Source organism: Corapipo altera, unplaced genomic scaffold (genome assembly GCF_003945725.1).
Source record: "Corapipo altera isolate COAL_440 unplaced genomic scaffold, ASM394572v1 22, whole genome shotgun sequence".
Taxonomy (NCBI): Eukaryota; Metazoa; Chordata; class Aves; order Passeriformes; family Pipridae; genus Corapipo; species Corapipo altera.
Window position 1 is genome coordinate 2783573 of NW_020884886.1, and position 19573 is coordinate 2803145.

Genomic DNA, 19573 nt, shown 5'->3' on the forward strand with positions numbered 1-19573 from the left:
AGATAAAGGGAGGGGAAACAGGGGAAATGAATCTCAGGTGCTTTTCACTGTGCATGTTTGACATTTGGAGAAGGCAAGAAGGGTGCAGGCAAGGTTGAAGGTGTAATTCTCTGAACTGAGTGTTTCTGCTGAAACAAATACTCCCAAGACATTGTTTAACTTCACACACCTGCCTCCAGGACTTTTTCTCTCAGCCCTGAGCTGCAACAACCCTCTGCTACCCTAGCCTTCCAAAGCACCCTGAGGATGAAGATCAAAGATTCCTTCATTTTCCTCCTGTAAATACAGGAAGACATTCCATTAGGATGCAGTAGAGACAAATGTCTTTTTAGTTCCTAATCTCATGTGCTGGCATGGAGGAAAATACTTCCCTTCAAACAGACTGGAATTCCTACTGGGAAAACAGGAAAAGGAAAAGTAAATCTAGTTTTGAACAGATTTGTGCAACTCCTGTAAAAGATACAATGTAAACCTCTATTGGTATTGGCTTATGGAGAGCAATTCTGATTTTACATCCTAATTCAGCAAATCAAACAGCAAAAGATACTTCAGCAAAAGGAAGTGGGACATGTGCTCACTGGAGAAACCAGAACCATGGCAGCCAAGGCCTCCTTGTTACCCAGGTACTGCCTTCTCTCCACTCTTTTATCCATCTTTTATTTGGTGCTTCAGCCTCTTTTCAGTTAAGCAGCAGGAAGCCTCTCCACTTCAGGCTCTGAAGTTACGCCTATGTAAGAAGTAAAACAGTACCACCTTAGGCACAAAACCGCTTTGTGATTATAAAACCTACAATAAACCAAGATTTCTTCTTTTCAAAAAAAAAAAAAAGACAGGATAATGTATTCAGGCATTTCTGAGTTTTGCACATCACAGAAATGTATTTACAGCTATTTTTCATAATATATTTATCAGCTCTCAGACCTAGTCCAGAGAAAGGTGTATGAAATGGGATTAAAGCATGGGCACCATAAAGTATTAAATCTTCTAACTGTCTCATATAATTTAACAGGTATTTTATCTTGGAAAGCATCAGTAAAAAGTCCTCCACCTGCAATACATAAATGGTCTGAAGTCCTCTTTTTGGACAGACAAAAACTGCTGGAGAAGCTTGTGAAGAAAGAGAGAGGTACTGGGATTTTGGGTTCTGAATTACACTGACAACAGGTGACTAAGATAACTTTACATGACTTTATTTAACAAAACCATATATTTACAGTTGAAAAAAGTTTCAGTTTGAGACACATATCTAAACAAAACAAACGTGGTAACTACAGAAACCCAATTTAACCATGATGTACAGGGGATGTATCAATAGTTCTCTATATGTCATTCTACTTTTTAAAACATTCAAAAATAACCTGTTACAAGGTACCATTTTTTCTGATTGAAATTGTTTACTAAGTGAAATAATGTTAATGATTGACTGCAGATCAAAGTTGCAAAACTGCTTTATTATAAAGTGCAGACTGTAGAGAATCTCAAAGCTGGTTGAAGTTTTCTGGTTTCTCTGATCTGCTGCATGTACAGTGGTACTTCTGTGCATTGCAGCAGTTTTATTTTTCCTTAAACCCATGAAGAAGTTTGCTTGATGGGGACATTTGCTCAATGAAAGAAAATCTCATGCATCTTGTTACAGATACTCTCAAGCACCTGAACAATAAAATTGTCAAATTCTTTAATCCAATTCCCTGAATTCCTTAAGGAAGGTTTCTGTAATAGCTAATTAAGAGATTTGGTATGCTGCAAGACACTTAAAAAGCTAACTGGCAAGTAATTCTATGCCCTTACTACTCATCTCTGTTTTTTATCAAAATTCAAGCATTACCTTCAAATCAAGTTACTGAGAAGTTGAAACAACTGCATGTTTAGGCAGGTGATTATTTTTTTCACATGTATTTTGTCTGAAAACAAACTGTGCAAAGCTCCTTATTGCATTGCTGTTTCTTCATTAAAGAACATACCTTATATACACAGAGAAATCATTTAGAAAATATATACAACTTCTAAGAACAGAAAGATCAAATCACAAAAGCAAAATAATTACATTTGCAAGTAACAAACAGTGCACAAGTGTTGCAGCAGGCCTTTTTCCCCACAGCTGTGCCCACTGTCACTGTTACATTCAACATCTTATTGAGAAGAGAAAAAGAACAGGCTGTCAATGGCTGCCAACATACCTAAGTAGCTAAAAAATGCATTTTTAACCAGACAAATGAGCCACACCTGTAGACTTGTTTCAAAAGGAAATACAAATGTGGTTGCAAAGAAAACTTAAATCGCAAAGCCAGTTACAGTACTACCTAAAAATGTATACTGAGGAAGAAGTTCTCTCCGTGTTTAATAAACCGTTTAAAAGCATAGTGCAAATGTTTTGGATGGTAGGCCTCTCGTATCCTTCATGGAAAGGCATATTTATTGTAGCAATAGAAAAAGTAATATTAAAAAACACTTACTGACCTTCCTGCTTTCTACTGCACTTCAAAGCAACGTAGCATACAAGTACCAGTCACTGGAGGACCTAAGCTGTACAAATTCTGGGAGAATTAACACATTTCCTATCAACGTCTTAATGTCTATTTTCAGTAAGTGATGACCTAGAAGAAGTCTTGTGGAGCAATTAAGATGACCAACAAAAAATCCACGTCCATTACACCAGGTACACGAAGTGAACAGGAAAAGAGGTCAATGAGGTATCAGACTTGCAGGCTGTATTTGCATTACACATCTTTCAAAGTGATTACGAGTCCTCACTTACCAGCAAATCTTGTTCTCACTGTTCTTAACATTACAATCAAATTATCCCTCACAGTAACGCTGTCTGTACCAGAAGACAGTATTTTGATTATGTCCCACAGTACTTAACATTAAATGTTGAGTTGAGCAGTGTACAACTATTCTTCTCATTATTTCATTCAGACTATGCCAAAATAATCAGCATAAACCAGACTGAAGAGCATTGGGAAACTGCTGACCACACAGCTGGAGGATTTAGCAACCCCTGTTTACAGTTAACACAAATATTGCTTTAGTTATGTTTCCCTTTTCAGTGATCATGATTATAAAATAGATTTTATACTACACGCTACGCAATAAACATTCTTGTAAAGCAGAGGCACTCGTGATTTGCCCTTCAACATTCATCTGGAGGCAGAGGGGATCTGAGATGTGTAAGGGGTTTATGTAACTGCGGTTTGCTGCCGCTGTAATTTGCTCTCATGTATTAGAGGCCAAATAAAACACTCGGAATGACAGCTTGTACTCATCCTGATGGTGTTTGTCTGGTACATTTCCCAATAAACTTCTTTCACTTGTCACTGTATGATTAGCTGCACATAACGCTTTTCCCCTGGAGCAGGAGCAGCAGATCCAGGAGATCCCACAGAACCTTTTCTTTCCAGCAGCAGCGTTGCAGAACATGACTGCTCCCCTCACCCTTCCTCCTCAGCTTTGCCAGGGAGCAGAGCTGGGATTTAACGTAACTATCAAAATTGCTTTTAACCATTTCTCAGTTTATCTGCTCAGCCCACAGTTTTATCAGTGTGACTGGAGACACAGAAACACGCCTCTAGTAGTATGTGACCCTGGCTTTAACCAGAGGAAAGAGAGTACAATTGGGAAATGATGCCAGCTTAAAACTAAAACCCTCTGGGTGAGTTTAGAATCTAGTCTGATTAATGGAATTTCCTCCATATGCATCCAGATTTCCAAGGCATCTTGAAGAATAATTGGTTTTGCACTGCTAGTGTGACTTCTCTTCCAAGGTTACTTTCTACTTAACTTTTTCTTATTAAAGAAAGGAATGTAATTCTACGTCTACATGATTTCTTTGGTAAATGGGACCCACAGCCTATAAAATAGAAGCATTTCTAAAGAAATGGTCCTCACATCATTGAACTATAAATTCCAGCACCAGTTATTTAAAATCCAGATCCAGTGACTTTTATAGGTATTGGAAATATATCCTGCCTAAGAATGAAACAGGGGAATAGCTTTTACAGCAACCAACATTGCTGAATGTCCAGTCTTTTAAAACATCACAGGAAAGAAATTCAGAAAAATTTAAACCCTTGATATTATTTTGTTTCACTGCTCTCATCAGAAGTACAGAATGTGTAATGCTCTCCACAGCACATGCTCACCACTAAAAGTTTAAGGCTAAGCCTAGGTTTAATTTATAAGGGGTTTATCCCCTGATTTCCTTCCTTTTTTTTTTATTTTTTTCCTCTTCCTCCTCCTTATTTTTCTTCTCTCCCTTTTAAGGCTATCCTACTACTAAACAAAACTCTGAAATAACACTTTGATTTGCAGGCTCATACATGTCAAACAGTACTCAACAGTTTTGCCACTTTAGCTCTTTTCCTTTGAGTCACAGGAGGCAAACCCAACGTTAACGTTTGAGTGAAGGGCTTCCTTTTTCCATTTCCCGATTATCTTTCTGCAGAGCAGCCAGTATCTAGACATTTCAAGGAATGAGAGAGAAGAAAAAGATTAGATTTTAAAAATTACTCAATAATTCATTGTCTGAAGAGCTACCAATTTAATTATGTTATTTAATTATGTATTAATACTATTTTAACAACTAAATGTAATCAAATTTAGAGAACCTCTCCACTGACAGAGACCTCTGCCATAAGCCCTTGTGGTGTGGTAGATAGAAATGGATTTAACAAAGGTTTAAAGTCCACTTTTGAAGCCTGTTATTTGGGGTACTTGGCAGAACAGGACCCCTATCTCTCCTTCCCTGCAAGGGAAGCAGCAGTAGGCTGAGAATTTATTTGGAATGCAATCCTCACGCGCACATGACACATTTAAAGAAGGTGAGTGAGGTCAACTGAATGAGGAATGAGACTGGGAGGATACTTGCAGAGACTGGCTGAAAAATGTTCTTGAGGAAAGAAACAAAGCTGGATCTGTGCTTATGACTTAGGACCAAGGCCAGAGGTCAAATGCCAACTACTCTGTGAGGAAGGTGGTGTCAGGGAGGACACGCTGTCCCTGTGCTGCTCTGGGGTGGGCAGTGCAGGCTGTGCTCCCTCTCACACACCACATAAGGCTCAGAGGGCTACAAGCTACTCCTGCTGTGAAGGTGAGAAATCTTCACCTCAAAGAGCAAGCTGGCAATCCCCAGCACCTACAGGCAGATTTCTACCCTAGGAAAGGACCATAAACACCCAGTTGCAGCCAAATTGCCCCAACCACCACATTTAACATCACCTTTGCTTTCACTGCAAAAAGATAATTGGGTAGGATGGGCAGAGCTCTGTTACAGAACGACTAGTGAAGTGGGTTGTATTACTGCTTTGAACAAATTAAAAACAAAAATAAAAAAGGGGGTTTCCGCTCTCCAGCATGAATGGCTGTTACAGCCACTTAGCCATTTCCACATTCAGATGACATATCCTTTTTCTTTAAACTGGAATTTAGCTGAAATTACAGTGATGAGACTATTTCTGAAATCACATGACAAATCTCAGTAAAGAAGTCAGAGATGCAATCACTTTTGTACAGCCCTAAATCAGCCAGAAGAGATCCTCAAGAAAATTAAGATGACAACTGTATGATAATGTGTCCTGATAAATTGTCATCATCTCCCAAAGAGTGAATTTCTGCTTACAAATATCAACTTGTAATGTTGCCAGCAGCCTTTGTAATTGATAAATTTTAAAAGCTGTGTGACACTTCATCAATTGCACTCAACATTTCAATTTTGAATGTTGGCTGAGTTCTCCCTTTCCAGAGGAGAGTAAGCTCAGGGAATCCACTCACCTCAACCTATGCTAAAAGCATGGAGTGAGCTACACAGTCCCACCTACCTCTAAAATGAAACACTAGCTCTGCTAAAACATTCTTCCAGATGTTGCCAAACCCCATTTTCATGAGTACAGTACAATCATCAGTTATCAAATATTGACATCCTCTTTACCTGAGCCCATTTTTTGTTTCTACTTTGCATCTGAATGGCAGCAATAGATGTGAAGAACTCTTCTGAAGGCAAGTCCTCAGGTAGCTTTGTTAAAAACTGGGCTATATGAATGAAGTCCATTTTAGTCAAAATATCTTCAAAAAGTTTTAATATTCCCAGTGCTGTACGGAATAAGAACTCTTCTCCATCACGGCAGAACACATCCCAGACACGACATGCCAAGTCTAGTGGCAAAGATTTGCTGTACAATGTGAATATCCTGAAAAATGGAACAAAATTTTCAGAGTTACTGGACAAGAAAAATGTCTTGGGTAGTTGCAGAAGGACACAGACCGACCACCAGTTAAGTTTGAGGCTTCTCAGATATTTATAACTGAATATTCCTTTCTGGTTTTCAGAAGTACTTCTCTTCATTGCAGCAAACCTACCCACAAAACAATATCAAATTGTACAACCAGTAAGGCATCTTGCTATCAGCCTGGGTCTCCAAGTTTGATTTTCTTGGATCACACCAAGGACACAACATATACGGTTTTACGATGGGCATGCACTGATCACAGGTATAATCAAAGGCCTGTTTAATCATCAATTCAGAGCTGAGGATCGATGAAGTTTCAGCTGCGAAAATACAAGAAGATGAACCTTAAGACAAACTGCAAAGGGAATTTTGTGGATCAGATAAAAGAGATGTGTAAAATAAACTCTTGTATTCTAGGCTTGACTGACTGGTAAAATAATAACAGCATGACTTTTGGAGGAAAGATCAGCTTAACCTCTCACAAGTTGAGAGAAACAGCAGGATGTCCAGAGAGAAGGTCCAGATAGCTGCGATAAGATGGTGGCTCAGTGTGGCTGAAGGGGTGTGATCCCCAAAGAAAAAGGGTAATGGCAGAAGCAAGAACCTCCTCCCGGTTGCTAAAACTGTATTTTCATTAACTACCCAGAGCACATTCCTTCCTTCACCAAAATGCTGACAGCCTTGCAGGCAGGAACACGAAGCTGCTCCCCCCTGTCTCTCTATCCAACACTGGCTACACAGCAGAGCACAAGCTCTCATTGCCACCAACAACGACCCAACAGCAAGTGATGAGAATTGAGTTTCCTGGAATCACTTTACAGTATATAAGGGAAAAGAATTACAGGGGTTCTTTTCCTTCAGTATTCAGAGAGAACTTTTCTCCGCAAATGCACCGCACAAAAATCTCTGTCAAACTGCAAAGAATTCTCTCCCCGGCAGAGGTCAGCAAAGGCTCAAATTTAAATCAAACCTTTCCATGGCTTTTCACAAAAAAGTCCCTTTCAAGTATGTTGAATCAAACAGCAGCTATCCTGTGTTTAAGACTATCCTCTATCCCCTCCAAGTTTTTCATTTAAGAAACTCGGATTTGCATTAAAAAATAAAATTGAACAGATACATACACACACATATATAGGTATGGAACATGAATTAATGTATTTTCATAGCAAATCCTAATAATCAAAGGTTTTCTGCAGTATCTGCTTTGTACAAGATTATTTGAATGATACATCAAGTATCCGGCTTCTGTATGAATCAGCACATGACAGAAAAAAGGGAAAATATATTCATTTTAGAAACATCAAGACAAAACTAACGTTTGCACATGCTCAGGTGACAAGTGAATTGCAGGTTTATGATCCTTAGGATTTTACTCTTTTTGGTTTTTCTCATCTCATTGCAATCTTTTTATAACAAGTGGAAATCATTTAAATTCTGTTCTCCAAAGAGCTAAATTAGAACTATAAAAATAAATAAACAAGAGTCTGGGATGAAAAAAACCCCCACAAAATTGCTCATGTATGTATTTTACACACATACACAAATGTGAAAGAACAGCACAATACAAGCTCTTTCTTTGGGTTACTGGCTGATGGTGCACTGCAGACTTTATAATCTTTCAATATTTTTGTACAGCCACATACCACATAAAACTGTCTTGCTACAGAATACCTACACAGCACAGTTAAGACTTGTGTCTATACACACACATGCACAGGAAACAGCAACAGCTTTTCAATTTAAAAGGAACAGTGTAATAGGAAGCAATTCAACTGAGTCCTTTCCTGGTCACCAAGCAGCAGGCAAACACCCGGCCAGAAATGAGTCCTGGTTAAAGATAAGTAACAATGCCAATTTTTTGGAACTGTTTTTATTCTCAAAAGGTATTATTCTGTCATGATTCAGACCTAACCGGAATAACCCATGTGTATTAAATCTACAACTATGTGGGAAATTAACTGTCAGAAGAAAGAACTATTTATTAGAACACTACTTTTGTATGAGAAGATTTGCTCACATCAAAAAAGCTGTCACATCAAATAAGGTATTTGCCATTGAGCTCTTCATAATTTGGAAGGAAGCACCATTTGCAGGAACTTCACAAGGCAATTAACTTTCATTAATCCTTGGATGGAATTGAGGCATGAAGCCCTAAGAACAGAGACTCGGCCCCCTAGAACAAGCAATGAAACATCAGTAGGAATCACTGCTAAGAATGGATACAGCATTTGCTCCTTTCAAAGATTTCCCATTAAAAGATGTTTTTTATTAGACATCTGAGCTACTGGTCCGAAACCCAGCTGAAATTATCACAGCAATAAAGCAGCTGCCTGACTGAACCAGTTAGAGCAGTGGCTCTCAGCAGCACTGGCACACTCCCTGCACATGATCTGCTCCCTCTGTACTGTGGATGATTTTCTGTCTGCAGGTCTCTTCCAACCACTGTAAGTCCCAGGTGCAGACAGCACAGCCAACTCACACAGAGGTGTCAGGGTCACAGGAGCACAGGTGCAGTCTACTGGCCTCTCTGTTTGGAAGAGGGAAAAAAGTATCAGAAGCTCCTGTTCCTCCCCAGATCTACTTCTGATGAAAGTGTTCTTTGAGGTAGATGCATGAAGTCCTGGCTGGTTTGCTGCTCACAGGAAAAGCAACAACATAATGCTATCAAGAAAGCAAAGCACGGCTACCATGATAATCACAGGCTCTGTGCTTTCATTCCTTTGTTCTGTCCTCCATCCTACCCTTTTTTCTCTTTTTTTTCTGCTTAAAAGCTCTTCATAAGATATTGTTACCAAGAGCAATGCAGACAGGTATCTCATATTTCAGATTGGCAAGTCACGCACAACACTGATGCAAATCAGATCTTGTGTATTTCTTGCACTACACATTCTTTTCTCAGGTCTGTAAATTTTAAAATCATTACAGTTAAAAAAAAAAAAAGTGGAAGTATTTACTTTGCTCCTTACAAGGAAAAAAAAAAAAGTAAATATTGTGTAAAATAAAATACTGACTGCAACAGAGCAACTTCTTAGCACTCAGCAAAGTGGATTGCATTGTAAAATGTATCAATCTAATATAAATACTGTGCATGTTTCTAAGCAATTTCCAACCAGTCAGAAGCAACCAAAAAGCCTTGCTTGTTCACCTTGCAATATTTCTCTTGATTCCACCCCAACCTGCAGTGACATAAGGATAAGCACACTGTAAACTGGGCTGAACACTGGGATCTTTTGGAGTCTGGTAACAATTCCAACTCAAAAAATCAGGATGTCCCCAAAAAACTTTAGACAGAATTACAGTCCATTTTTTCTTTGATATGGAGGCATGCACTTAAAATATCATCCTAAGTGGCATTTTTTGGCAGCAGTGTGGACTATGCTTTTCTTAAAGTAACACAGAGCAAGCTTATAAATATTTTACTGGAAGCGCCCATGGAAAATGGCCACACAAAGTGGCCTGGACCTTTATCATAACAAGCACACGGTGTCAATACAAAGTTCATGTTCACAGAGCACAATCACAGTCCATGTAATACCACAGAATCACTGATCAATCCATCAGTACAAACACAGCCTTTGGCTATAATTATTGCCAAAATCATTTTTCTGAGTAGGGATAAAGAGGTGTTTGTATAGCAGCAGCAGGCCATAAATAGACAGCATGTGTCCTTGGCAGACCCACATTATGCTCTGCTCACAAGAGCCTGCAGAACATCAGCTGACAGAGTGAGAGGCCAAAACTGGGCTATTCAGACACACTATTTCCCTCTGTTCTCTGTGAACCTGACTGCACATTGCTCTTTACAGCTCTTTCACACCTGATCCCCTTCATATTCTCAAAAAAAAGTCAAAACCTGTATAGCCTTTGAATTCTTTCTGTGAGATTTATCAGTCGGAGTTTGGGTTTGAAGCACATGGGTCTTTTTGTAAAAAAGATAGCTTACTTGTGGCAGGTATCCTCTGATAATCGTGTCACTGTACCTTTTAATAAAGCAACTCAATCCTTGGACTTTTCCCATCATGGTAGGCAGTGGGGGAACTAAACTGGCAGGGGGGCTCCCCTTTCTAAATCCTCTACCCAAGAAAGCCCAGAGCAGCAGTGCATCACCTGCACAGCTGGGCCCATGCACAGCATTTCTTTTCCTTGGAACACATCCCTTCAAAAATTATTTAAGCACACCAATTTTACTGCCATTCCCTGCAGCACTGGTTACAGGAAGAAGCACAAAGGAGACTAGTTGATTCCACTGTAATTGTGGCAGGAATAGGAGGGTTTCCCAGCAACTGATCTGTGCAGTACTGGCTCCTAGAGCCCTCCCAGAGCTGGCACCAGCTGAGCTTTGCTGCACACATGCCTGCACAGTAACCACACCAGTCACAGGAATAGCAGCAGGCATCCCTCTGGGGCTCAGAACAAATGCTCATTTAAATAAAAGTAATGCTGTTAGAGCAAGGCTGTTTCACAAAGATTCCTACCTACAAGCAAAAGGTCTGCCTACTCAATGTGACACTGTACCTTATTCTTCTCTGACTTTAAACTCCAGCCACACTCAGTGGTGATTTTAAAAAAAAAAAAAAATCTAAATCTGTTTCCTACAGGATCAAAGTATTTTGAAGTATAAAGTATGCATGTGTATGCACACACACGTATACATCACTTACACACATATAGATGTATACATTTAAATGAGATATGAAAGTTTTACATAGATAAATACAACCTGCTCTGCCTAACAAAATTAAGGACAGAGGTGGTACAAGCTGTCTAGCTCAAGACAAGTGTAAAAAAGTTTAATACAAGATTGGGCAGGTCCATCTGGAACAGCCTACATCCCTGTGCAAGTCACAGTGTTGTGACTCTCTAGGGACAGGAGTAACACAGTAAATTGTCCTTGGAATTAAAATAAACAGCTTGAATATGGATGCAGGTAATCAGCAAGAAATGCTAAGGGTTGTCAGTCCACTGATACAAAGACTTTGAGAAGTGCCATCCACAGTCACTCCTGACTGAAGTTTCTTTCAAGTGCTCTTAACAACACCCACAGAGGGAACAAAAAGGGGACCTGATGTGCTTCAACAGTCAACAACACTTCACACAGACTTCATCACTTCAGTTCTTTACTCACAAGTCTGTAATTTTTTCTTCTTTTGGTGGTTTTTGTTTTGTTTTTGTGTTTGTTTTTTTTTATCCTACATATGTGCTAAGAGAGAACAACTGATCACATAAAGGTTTGCTCAAGAAAATACAATAGTCTATCTACTGAAACTGCTGAAAGGAACATAAACCTTCAACCTTTTGTCAAAAGAGTCTGTTTTTCTACATCTCTGATTTCTGCTGTTGTTCCTTATATATGTTTCTCCTCATATGGCTTCCCCTCAAGGCCCTTTACCATCTTTGTTGCCCTCCTTTGGACAATCTCTAATGGCTTAATATCTTTCTTATTTTGTGGTGCCCAAAGCTGCCACAATATTCAAGGTGAGGTCACCCCCGTGCAGAGCAGAGTGGGACAATCTCCCTCGACCAGCTGGTGATGCTTTGCCTGATGCCCCCCAGCACACAGTTGGCCCTCCTGGCTGCCAGGGCACTGCTGACTCACATTCAATTTGTGATTGACCAGGACATCCAGGTCCCTTTCCTGGCACTGCTTTCCAGTATCTCATTCCCCATGTCTGTACAGGGTTGGCCCATCCCAGGTGCAGAATCCAGCACTTTCCCTTGTTGAACTTCCTATGGTTGGTGATTGCCCAGTCCTCTCATTTGTCCAGGTCTCTCTGTGGGGCCTCCCTGCCTTCCAGGAAGTCAGCAGATTTTCCACTTTAGTGTCATCTGTGAACTTGCTTCGTATCCCTTCTAGTCCTGCATCCAAGTCATTCATGACAATGTTGAAAAGCACTGGGCCCAAGATGGAGCCCTGTGGAACCCCACTGTGATGTTACCCCATTCACCATTACTCTCTGTGCTTGACCCATGAGCCAATTACTCACCCAGCCCATGATGTGTTTATTCATTTTGTTCAGAAGGATCCTGTAAGAGAGGGTATTGAAAGCTTTACTGAAATCTAAAAACATTACATCATCTTAGGAGGGTACCTGGGTCATAACAGGAAATTAAGTTGGTGAAGCAGGACTTATGCTTTGTGAACCTGTGCTGGCTGTGACCAACGACTGCATCGTCCTTCAGGTGTTTTTCAGTATCTCCCAGAATAATCCTCTCCATAATTTGACCAGTTCCTGTAGTGAGAATGACAGGCTGGTAGTTTCCCTTTGTGCCTGTCTTGAAAACTGGGACAGCGGTTAGCCAGCTTCCAGGCAACTGGGACCTCTCCAGGTTCCCAAGATCATTCAAAAATCATTGAGAGAGGCCTAACAGTGACATCAGCCAGTTCTTTCAGTACTCTTGGATGAATCCCATCAGGCCCACAGACCATCCAGTTGGTGCAGCAAGTCCAACAGAAGCTCAGGTCAAATGGGAGTTTATCATTCTCACGGCCATGGTCTTCCAGCTCAGGGCTCCCCAAAACCCATTACCGGTGCTGAAGCCCAAAGCAAAGGCATTAAACATCTCTGCCTTGTCTATGTCCTGTTTGTGAAATGCCCACCCTCATCAAGTAACAGGTCAATGTTATTTCTGGACTGCCTCTTGCTATTGACATTATTACCCATTAAAAATACAATAACCTGGTGATTTCAATGTTGTTTATCCAGTTACTCTCCCACATGTTTACAGTCATCTTATTCTGATATCCCTTTTATTCAATTGCTTCCTCCACACACTGGCTTTTCACAACATTGTCTGAGGCAATACAATTTCAACATCTTTCCTCTTATCACTGAACACACCAGCCTCTGCTCTCTTTCTTCCCTTCTATCCTATCCTAGTATTTTTTCCATACTCTGGGCATAGATCTAGTTCAGTTTAATATTCTCAGCCTTCAGTCAAAAAATCCTTCTAACGGTATTTCTCCCATTAAATGTTGGGAGAAATGAGCCTGTACATTACACACCCTCTCATTGCCCTACTCATGGTGCATTAATATTTAATCCCAGTGTAAAAGCCAAGTCACATAAAACCCATGGTACACCACCCTCTGTACAAAAGGCACATGCAAATCAAGGAACTCAAGCAAAGGCAGCAGGAAGCCTGTAGGGATAAACAAGGACCTCCTGACAAAACTCAAATATAAAGAGGAAGCATAAAAAAAGGCTGAAGGAAGAGGAGGTGACCCTGGAGAAATGCAGAGACATTTTTGAGTATACAGAGAAGGGGCTAGGAAATAAAAAGTCCATTTGTTGTTGAATCCAGCAATGGATGTTAACAACAAGAAGGATTTTCCTGCACCAGCAGGTAAAAAGATCAAGGAAAACACAAGCCCACTGCTGAACAGGGCAAGGAACCTGGTGACAAAGGTCACTCAGAAGGCTGTTGTACTCACTGCCTTCACTGAGACCTGCCTTCAGGAAGCCCAGGTCCTCCAGACCAGTGAGAAAGCCAAGTGCAAGGAAACCCTACCCTAGCTGGAGGAGGATCACATTAGGGAATATTTAAATGAATGGGGGATATAAAAGTGTGTGGGGAAACTGCCTGGTGTCGTTGTGAGGCCACTCTCTATCTTTGAAAGACCCCAGTTATCAGGACAGGTTCCTCAGGACTTGAAGGAAACAAATGCTATATTCAAGAGGCAGGATCCAGCAAACTACAGGCTGGTTGGTTTCACTCTCACCCCTGAGAAAGTAACAGAAAAAAAAGTCCTGGAGACCATTTCAAAAATATGATGGTCAAAAAGGTGATTGGGAGAAGCCAATATGGATTTATCAAGGCAAAATCATGCCTGATCAAACTTCACTGCGTTATTCAATGATATGACTGGCTTGGTGGAAGAGGGGAAAGCAATGAAGGTTGTGTATCTTGATGTTAGCAAGGTTTTCAATGCTGTATCCCATAAAATCCTTGTTGATAAACTGATGAAGTATGGATTAGACAAATGGACATTGAGGTAGACTGAAAACCAGGTGGCACTGCCAAGCTCAGAAGGTTATCATCAGTGGCATGAAGTATAGCTTCAAGTCAATACACTGGCAGTGTACTCCAGGGTTTGATATTCATCCAACACTTTCAAATGTCTTCATTAAGGACCCAGATGATGGGTCAGACCATACCCTCAGCACATCTGCAGGTGATAAAAACTGGGAGGGGTGGCTGATACACCACTCCACTGCAACCTGGAGACACTGCAGAAGTGAGCCATCATGAATCCCATGACATCCTGCAAAGGGAAATGCCAAGTCCTGCACTTGGGTAGGAAATAAGCCCAGGTACCAGTACATTTGGGAAACCAAGTGGCTGTAAAGCAGCTTTGCAGAAAAGGACATGGAGGTCCTGGCAGACACCACACTGAATTTAAGCCAGCAATCACAGCAAAGACCACCACAAATCCTGGGCTGCAGCAGGAGCAGCACTGCCAGCATGCCATGGCAGCTCACCCCCTACTCAGCACTGGGCTTCTCAGTACAAGAGAGACATGGATATACTGGAGCAAGTCCAGCTCACCACGAATGTGACTAAAGGCTTGGGGCACCTGACACACACAGGGAGAGGCTGAGCAGGCTGGTACTCTTCAGCTGGGAGAAGAGATGGCTCAGACCTAAATGTCTAAAAATACTTGGTAGGAGGATGTAAAGAAGACAGAGCCAGACTCTTCCCAGTTGTATCCAGTGAAAGGACAAGAGCCAAGGAGCACAAAATGAAATACAGGAAATTCCATTTAAGCCTAAGAAAATAAAAAGCTTGTTGACTGTAAGGGTGGCTGAACACTGGAACAGACTGAAGAGACTGTGGAATCTCCTTCCTTGGAGATATTCAAGACCCAGCTGGACAAGGTCCCAAGCACCCTGCTCTAGCTTTGAGCAGGGGTTTAGACTAGATGATCTCCAGAAGACTGTTCCAATGCCCCTGCAATTCTATGATCCTATGAAAAGTCATGTATTCAAACTCTGAGCTGTTGGATTGGACTGATTTACTTTAAATCTATTTCTGTCTAACAGATGAGCAACACGATCAGTGCTACCAACTAGATCTTAAAGATCAGGATACTGCCAGTGTGGTTCAGCTAGAACTGCATTAACAGCACAGATGTTTTCCAAAATAATAACTTATTAATCTCAGAGGAAAAAAAAAGCTGTTACCACTGGGCTTTTAATTCTTTTACTGAAGGTATTCGTCAGATACCCGAGAACAGAAAAATTTGTCAACAATTTAAGGGCAAACCAATTTTTCACAAAAAAGCTTTCATGTAATCCCAAAATTAACAACAAAGTCTTATTGAAAAGAGACATTTTAACTGCCCTAAACCAAAGTTTGGTAGGCACAAATGCAAACATTCAGTTTGGAGTGCCTAATACCACAGTGAAATTTGGCAGAAGTGCAATTAAGATCCTTGTCTTTTTTCCTCTCTAAGGAAAAAAGTTCTGAGTATACTAGAACTAAAAGGGAAAGCAGTTTCAACTTATAAAAAGACTGTAATTGCTTGTCTGCTAAGTGGAATAGTTTTTCTGTGGTTTTATGTCATATGGACAAATGTTTTAACTATGCTGTTCCTGTTATGTGCAGGACAAACTGTACATTTCAAAAGCAACACTAGCAATACTTTCTGAATACACAACCCTGGTACACACCAGCACATGCAATAGAAAGACTAACAGGTTTTCTCACAAGATATTCCAAACAGGCACTAAATATGGATAAACACTGCTATACAGCAGTATTTCCAGATAAGCTTCCAACTCAACGTAAGTACAATAATACAGGTTAGACAGATGTTAAACATCACAGAAGTATGTGGGAATGATTTGGAATGACAACTCAAGTACTGAACAAAAAAATAATGCCTTTATCTTGAAAGAACATTAAGCCAGGTAAGAACATCCCAATTTCTGTCATGAATACTGACACGGAGCTATATGTTATTATGCACATTAGTAATTACACTTTCAATGCCTTACCAATCAATTAGATAGATGTCTGGAGTTAAGTTATTTTTTTTGAAGTGAGCAAATAACTTTGGCAGATTTTCTTCAAAGAATACCTCAAATGCGGCAAAGTAAGTCAACATCTGGGAAAACACAATGGGGAGAAAAAAAGCAGTTAGCAGTTATTAACAGGCTTAAATGCATTATCTGTTGTTGGATTAATGCTCTTTAAAATAGGATCAGATGAACTACATGATACTGTAAGGAGCTAAACATTTACATAAAAGACAGCATCTACAAGCATGAAAAGTTTAAGATCCACTCTGTATATCATTCTCATACTAAACAATATGATTGGTTTGGGTCTTAGCCAGCTTCCTTTGGAAAGAAAAATACCAGCAGGAGACAAGTTTTTTGCAGATTTCTTAAAATAAATATAACAGTGTTTTTTTAATGCTTGTGGCAGTAATTTAATATTATACTGAACAAAATCCGAGACCCAATGGAACATAATAAAATACAAAACTAAAATAATGTTGATACTCCACAGCAACAGGGAAGAGTCCAGTAGATTCCAGTCATAAATCATATTCTAACATCAAAGCTATTTTAATATTCTAATACCAACATAATACCATACATTTTAAAATTAGATAATAATTTAAATTGCAAAAAGGAAGAGATGAAGTTCACACAGAAAACTCAAAGACTAGGACAAAACAGATTGTAACTCTGTCTGATATTATAACCCCCAGAACTGCACTGCTTTTAACACAAAGACTTTTATGCTATTTTAAAATTCGAGTATTTAGTAAAATTCCATAACAGGCGGCACAGAAAAAACAAATCTTCCAATTCAACTGGGGTTAAAAACAAAAGGTTATTTAGCCACCCTCCTTAATACTACAGAGAGAAAAGTTAGGCGAAGTCCTTGAATGATGCAGTAACTACAGTATCCCAATAAAAGCAATAAGGAAAGGCTGTGATATCCTCAAAGTATGAGTTGCAGCAGCATACTTCTCCCCAGAACACCATGGCAGGAAAGGGAAAAGAGAATCCTTTTGGAGACTCTTGTCTGAAATCCTGACAGATTTATGTCCTGCATTTTTTTTCCCAGTTTTTTTAATTGTCCTCATAGAAATTTTTCCCATTTCCTCTAAATGAAGTAACAGATGGTGGACTACCTTCATTAACATGGCAAATAAAATTCTGAGCCTGGTAGTCAGTATGAGTGTAAGGCATTAAGCCAATCAGAGATGGGTGTATGCTACAGAAATAACCAAAGTTACATAAAATATCTGAACCATCAGTTACTGAGAAACAGCTTCATGTCAAACATGACAGCAGAAATCCAGGAACCCACTTAGAGGAACTGTGCACCTGAAACAGCTTCCCAGTGGGGATTTTTAAATGCATGAAATCCAAACACCCATGAGATCTGTGAGTATAAACAAGGAAGCAGGTAATGCATCAAAAAGTTCTGCTTCCACAGTGACCTGCTAACATGCTGGCACCACTGTGAGACAGTTCCACTGGAGCTCTTCCTTTCAGAAGCATTTTAGAGACAGGACCTTACACATAAGTGCTACAGTCACATCTATTGATAGTAATGTGGGCAGTAGTACAGGTATCTGTATGATCAAATCAACAGTCAACATGACATTTATTCAGTGTTAATTGAAAAATAATGTCGTTTAATGAAACTAACCAAAAAAAGAAGTCAAGTTAAATTGGTATAAATTACTACAATTTACACAACTAACTTACACTGGTTTCATTTTTTCATTTATTATACAACAAATCAGCGTTTGTTTATTAAGCTGTAAAACTGACACAAAAAGATGAGTGTAGACAGCAGGTCACTATACTAACCAGAGGAAGCCAAAACTGTCTCACTTTAGTGTCACCACTCCCTTAGGTACAACATTTTCCTTGGGATGTTAAATCATGGCTTTTGCTTTCATGATATATTAATAATATTTCATCTATCACCATCTCTGCCCTTCTGTAAGCACACATTTTTCACGTAGTCTCTATTTGGACAGGCTAATAGAACTAAACAGCACTATGCAAGAGCACACCAAACTCCAATTCTCTCAGCTAAAAAAAATATTTATCTTATTCTAGTCAATTCAAATCCAAAATCAACTTCCCAAGAACCACATTTACACAGTGAATGCATGAGCATGTCCTCTTCTTACACGTGCTATAATGGAGACAGCTGATACTGCTACTAGTGCTGTCTGCACTGTGGTGCATCTCCCCATGGCATTTACAACTCATGAGAATCAGGGACTGCAACAGGAACTACACACTGCTTTTCCAGCAGGAAATACTGATAGGATATCTAGTGTCCTACTGTTTAAGCAATGAAAGTTACTACTGTTGATGTCATGCATTCCCTTGCTTTATTTCTCCCACTTGAACTCTTGAGAAGCAGATCCTATTTCAGAGCATTACAAGGTGAGAAAGAAATAAAGAATACCATATATTTTACATAAAAACACCTTTAAAGTAAAATAGAGATGTGTCTTATTTTGCTATAACAGACCAGTAGCTCAGTGTACATGCCAACACAGAATTTTAGATGCTCCAGAGAGAAACAGGCAATCAGTTCCCACTGAAAACTGGAGGGGTCTATTCCTCTGAAAACGAGCCTGATGGACTCAAACACAGCTGCTATAGGGAAACCTGGTTCTCCTTGCAACAGTCTGTTTTTAGCAACCCATTAGACTACAATAAAAAGCACCTTCAAGACACTTCCGACATTAAGGTGTTTTCAGCTTCCAATTGCTGGAATAATATTCTCATAAATATTCTCTGAGCATCATAAAATAGCTGCTCAAAAAATTTCATTCACCTGCCTATTCAAAAAGGTAAATGGGGTGACCTTTGGTTTAGTCTGACTTTTTAGAGGGAGTCTGCATGTGTGCGTTGGGGTTTCTTAGTTTATCAAGCGTGTTGCTTTAAAATAAATTCTGACTTATTTTCCAAGCTACTGATCCAATAATTTTTTTTTCTTTTTAAACTTTCCTTACACATTATCCACAACACATCAATTACAGTTTTCTTGCATACTCACAAGGCCATGGTCCACACGGAAAAACGCCATCTGACAGGGTTTATTTAAAAGGTTAGAAAAAGCAATGAAGGCATCTGCAGTATCCAAGTTCAAGATCAATACTGCTGCTATGAATGACATGCCCTGTACCTGAAGAAAGGAGAAGTGTTACCATTCAGCAATGACTGTATTCTTCCAAGACTTCTTCATTTTGTCCTCCTGATCACTAGTGTTTAATGCACTCACTGAGGGGTTGAATTTTGAGAAACCTTCATAAAAGTAGGATTTTTTTAACCCACATGACCTTTGGTATCACATGCTCAGAG

General features: G+C 39.7%; 1 protein-coding gene across 3 annotated transcripts in view; it reads right to left on the reverse strand.

Moving 5' to 3' along the window:
* Positions 1 to 1169: 1169 nt before the first annotated feature.
* Positions 1170 to 19573, reverse strand: part of TBC1D14 (TBC1 domain family member 14) — a 70872-nt gene continuing 52468 nt past the window's right edge. For all 3 annotated transcript variants that reach the window (XM_027642786.1, XM_027642787.1, XM_027642788.1), the window contains 4 exons: positions 19269 to 19397; positions 16220 to 16329; positions 5924 to 6182; positions 1170 to 4453 (listed from right to left, as the gene is read on the reverse strand). In XM_027642786.1, the coding sequence (XP_027498587.1) occupies positions 4388 to 4453; positions 5924 to 6182; positions 16220 to 16329; positions 19269 to 19397 (564 nt within the window). In that variant the 3' untranslated portion in view covers positions 1170 to 4387. The remainder of the gene's footprint in view (positions 4454 to 5923; positions 6183 to 16219; positions 16330 to 19268; positions 19398 to 19573) is intronic.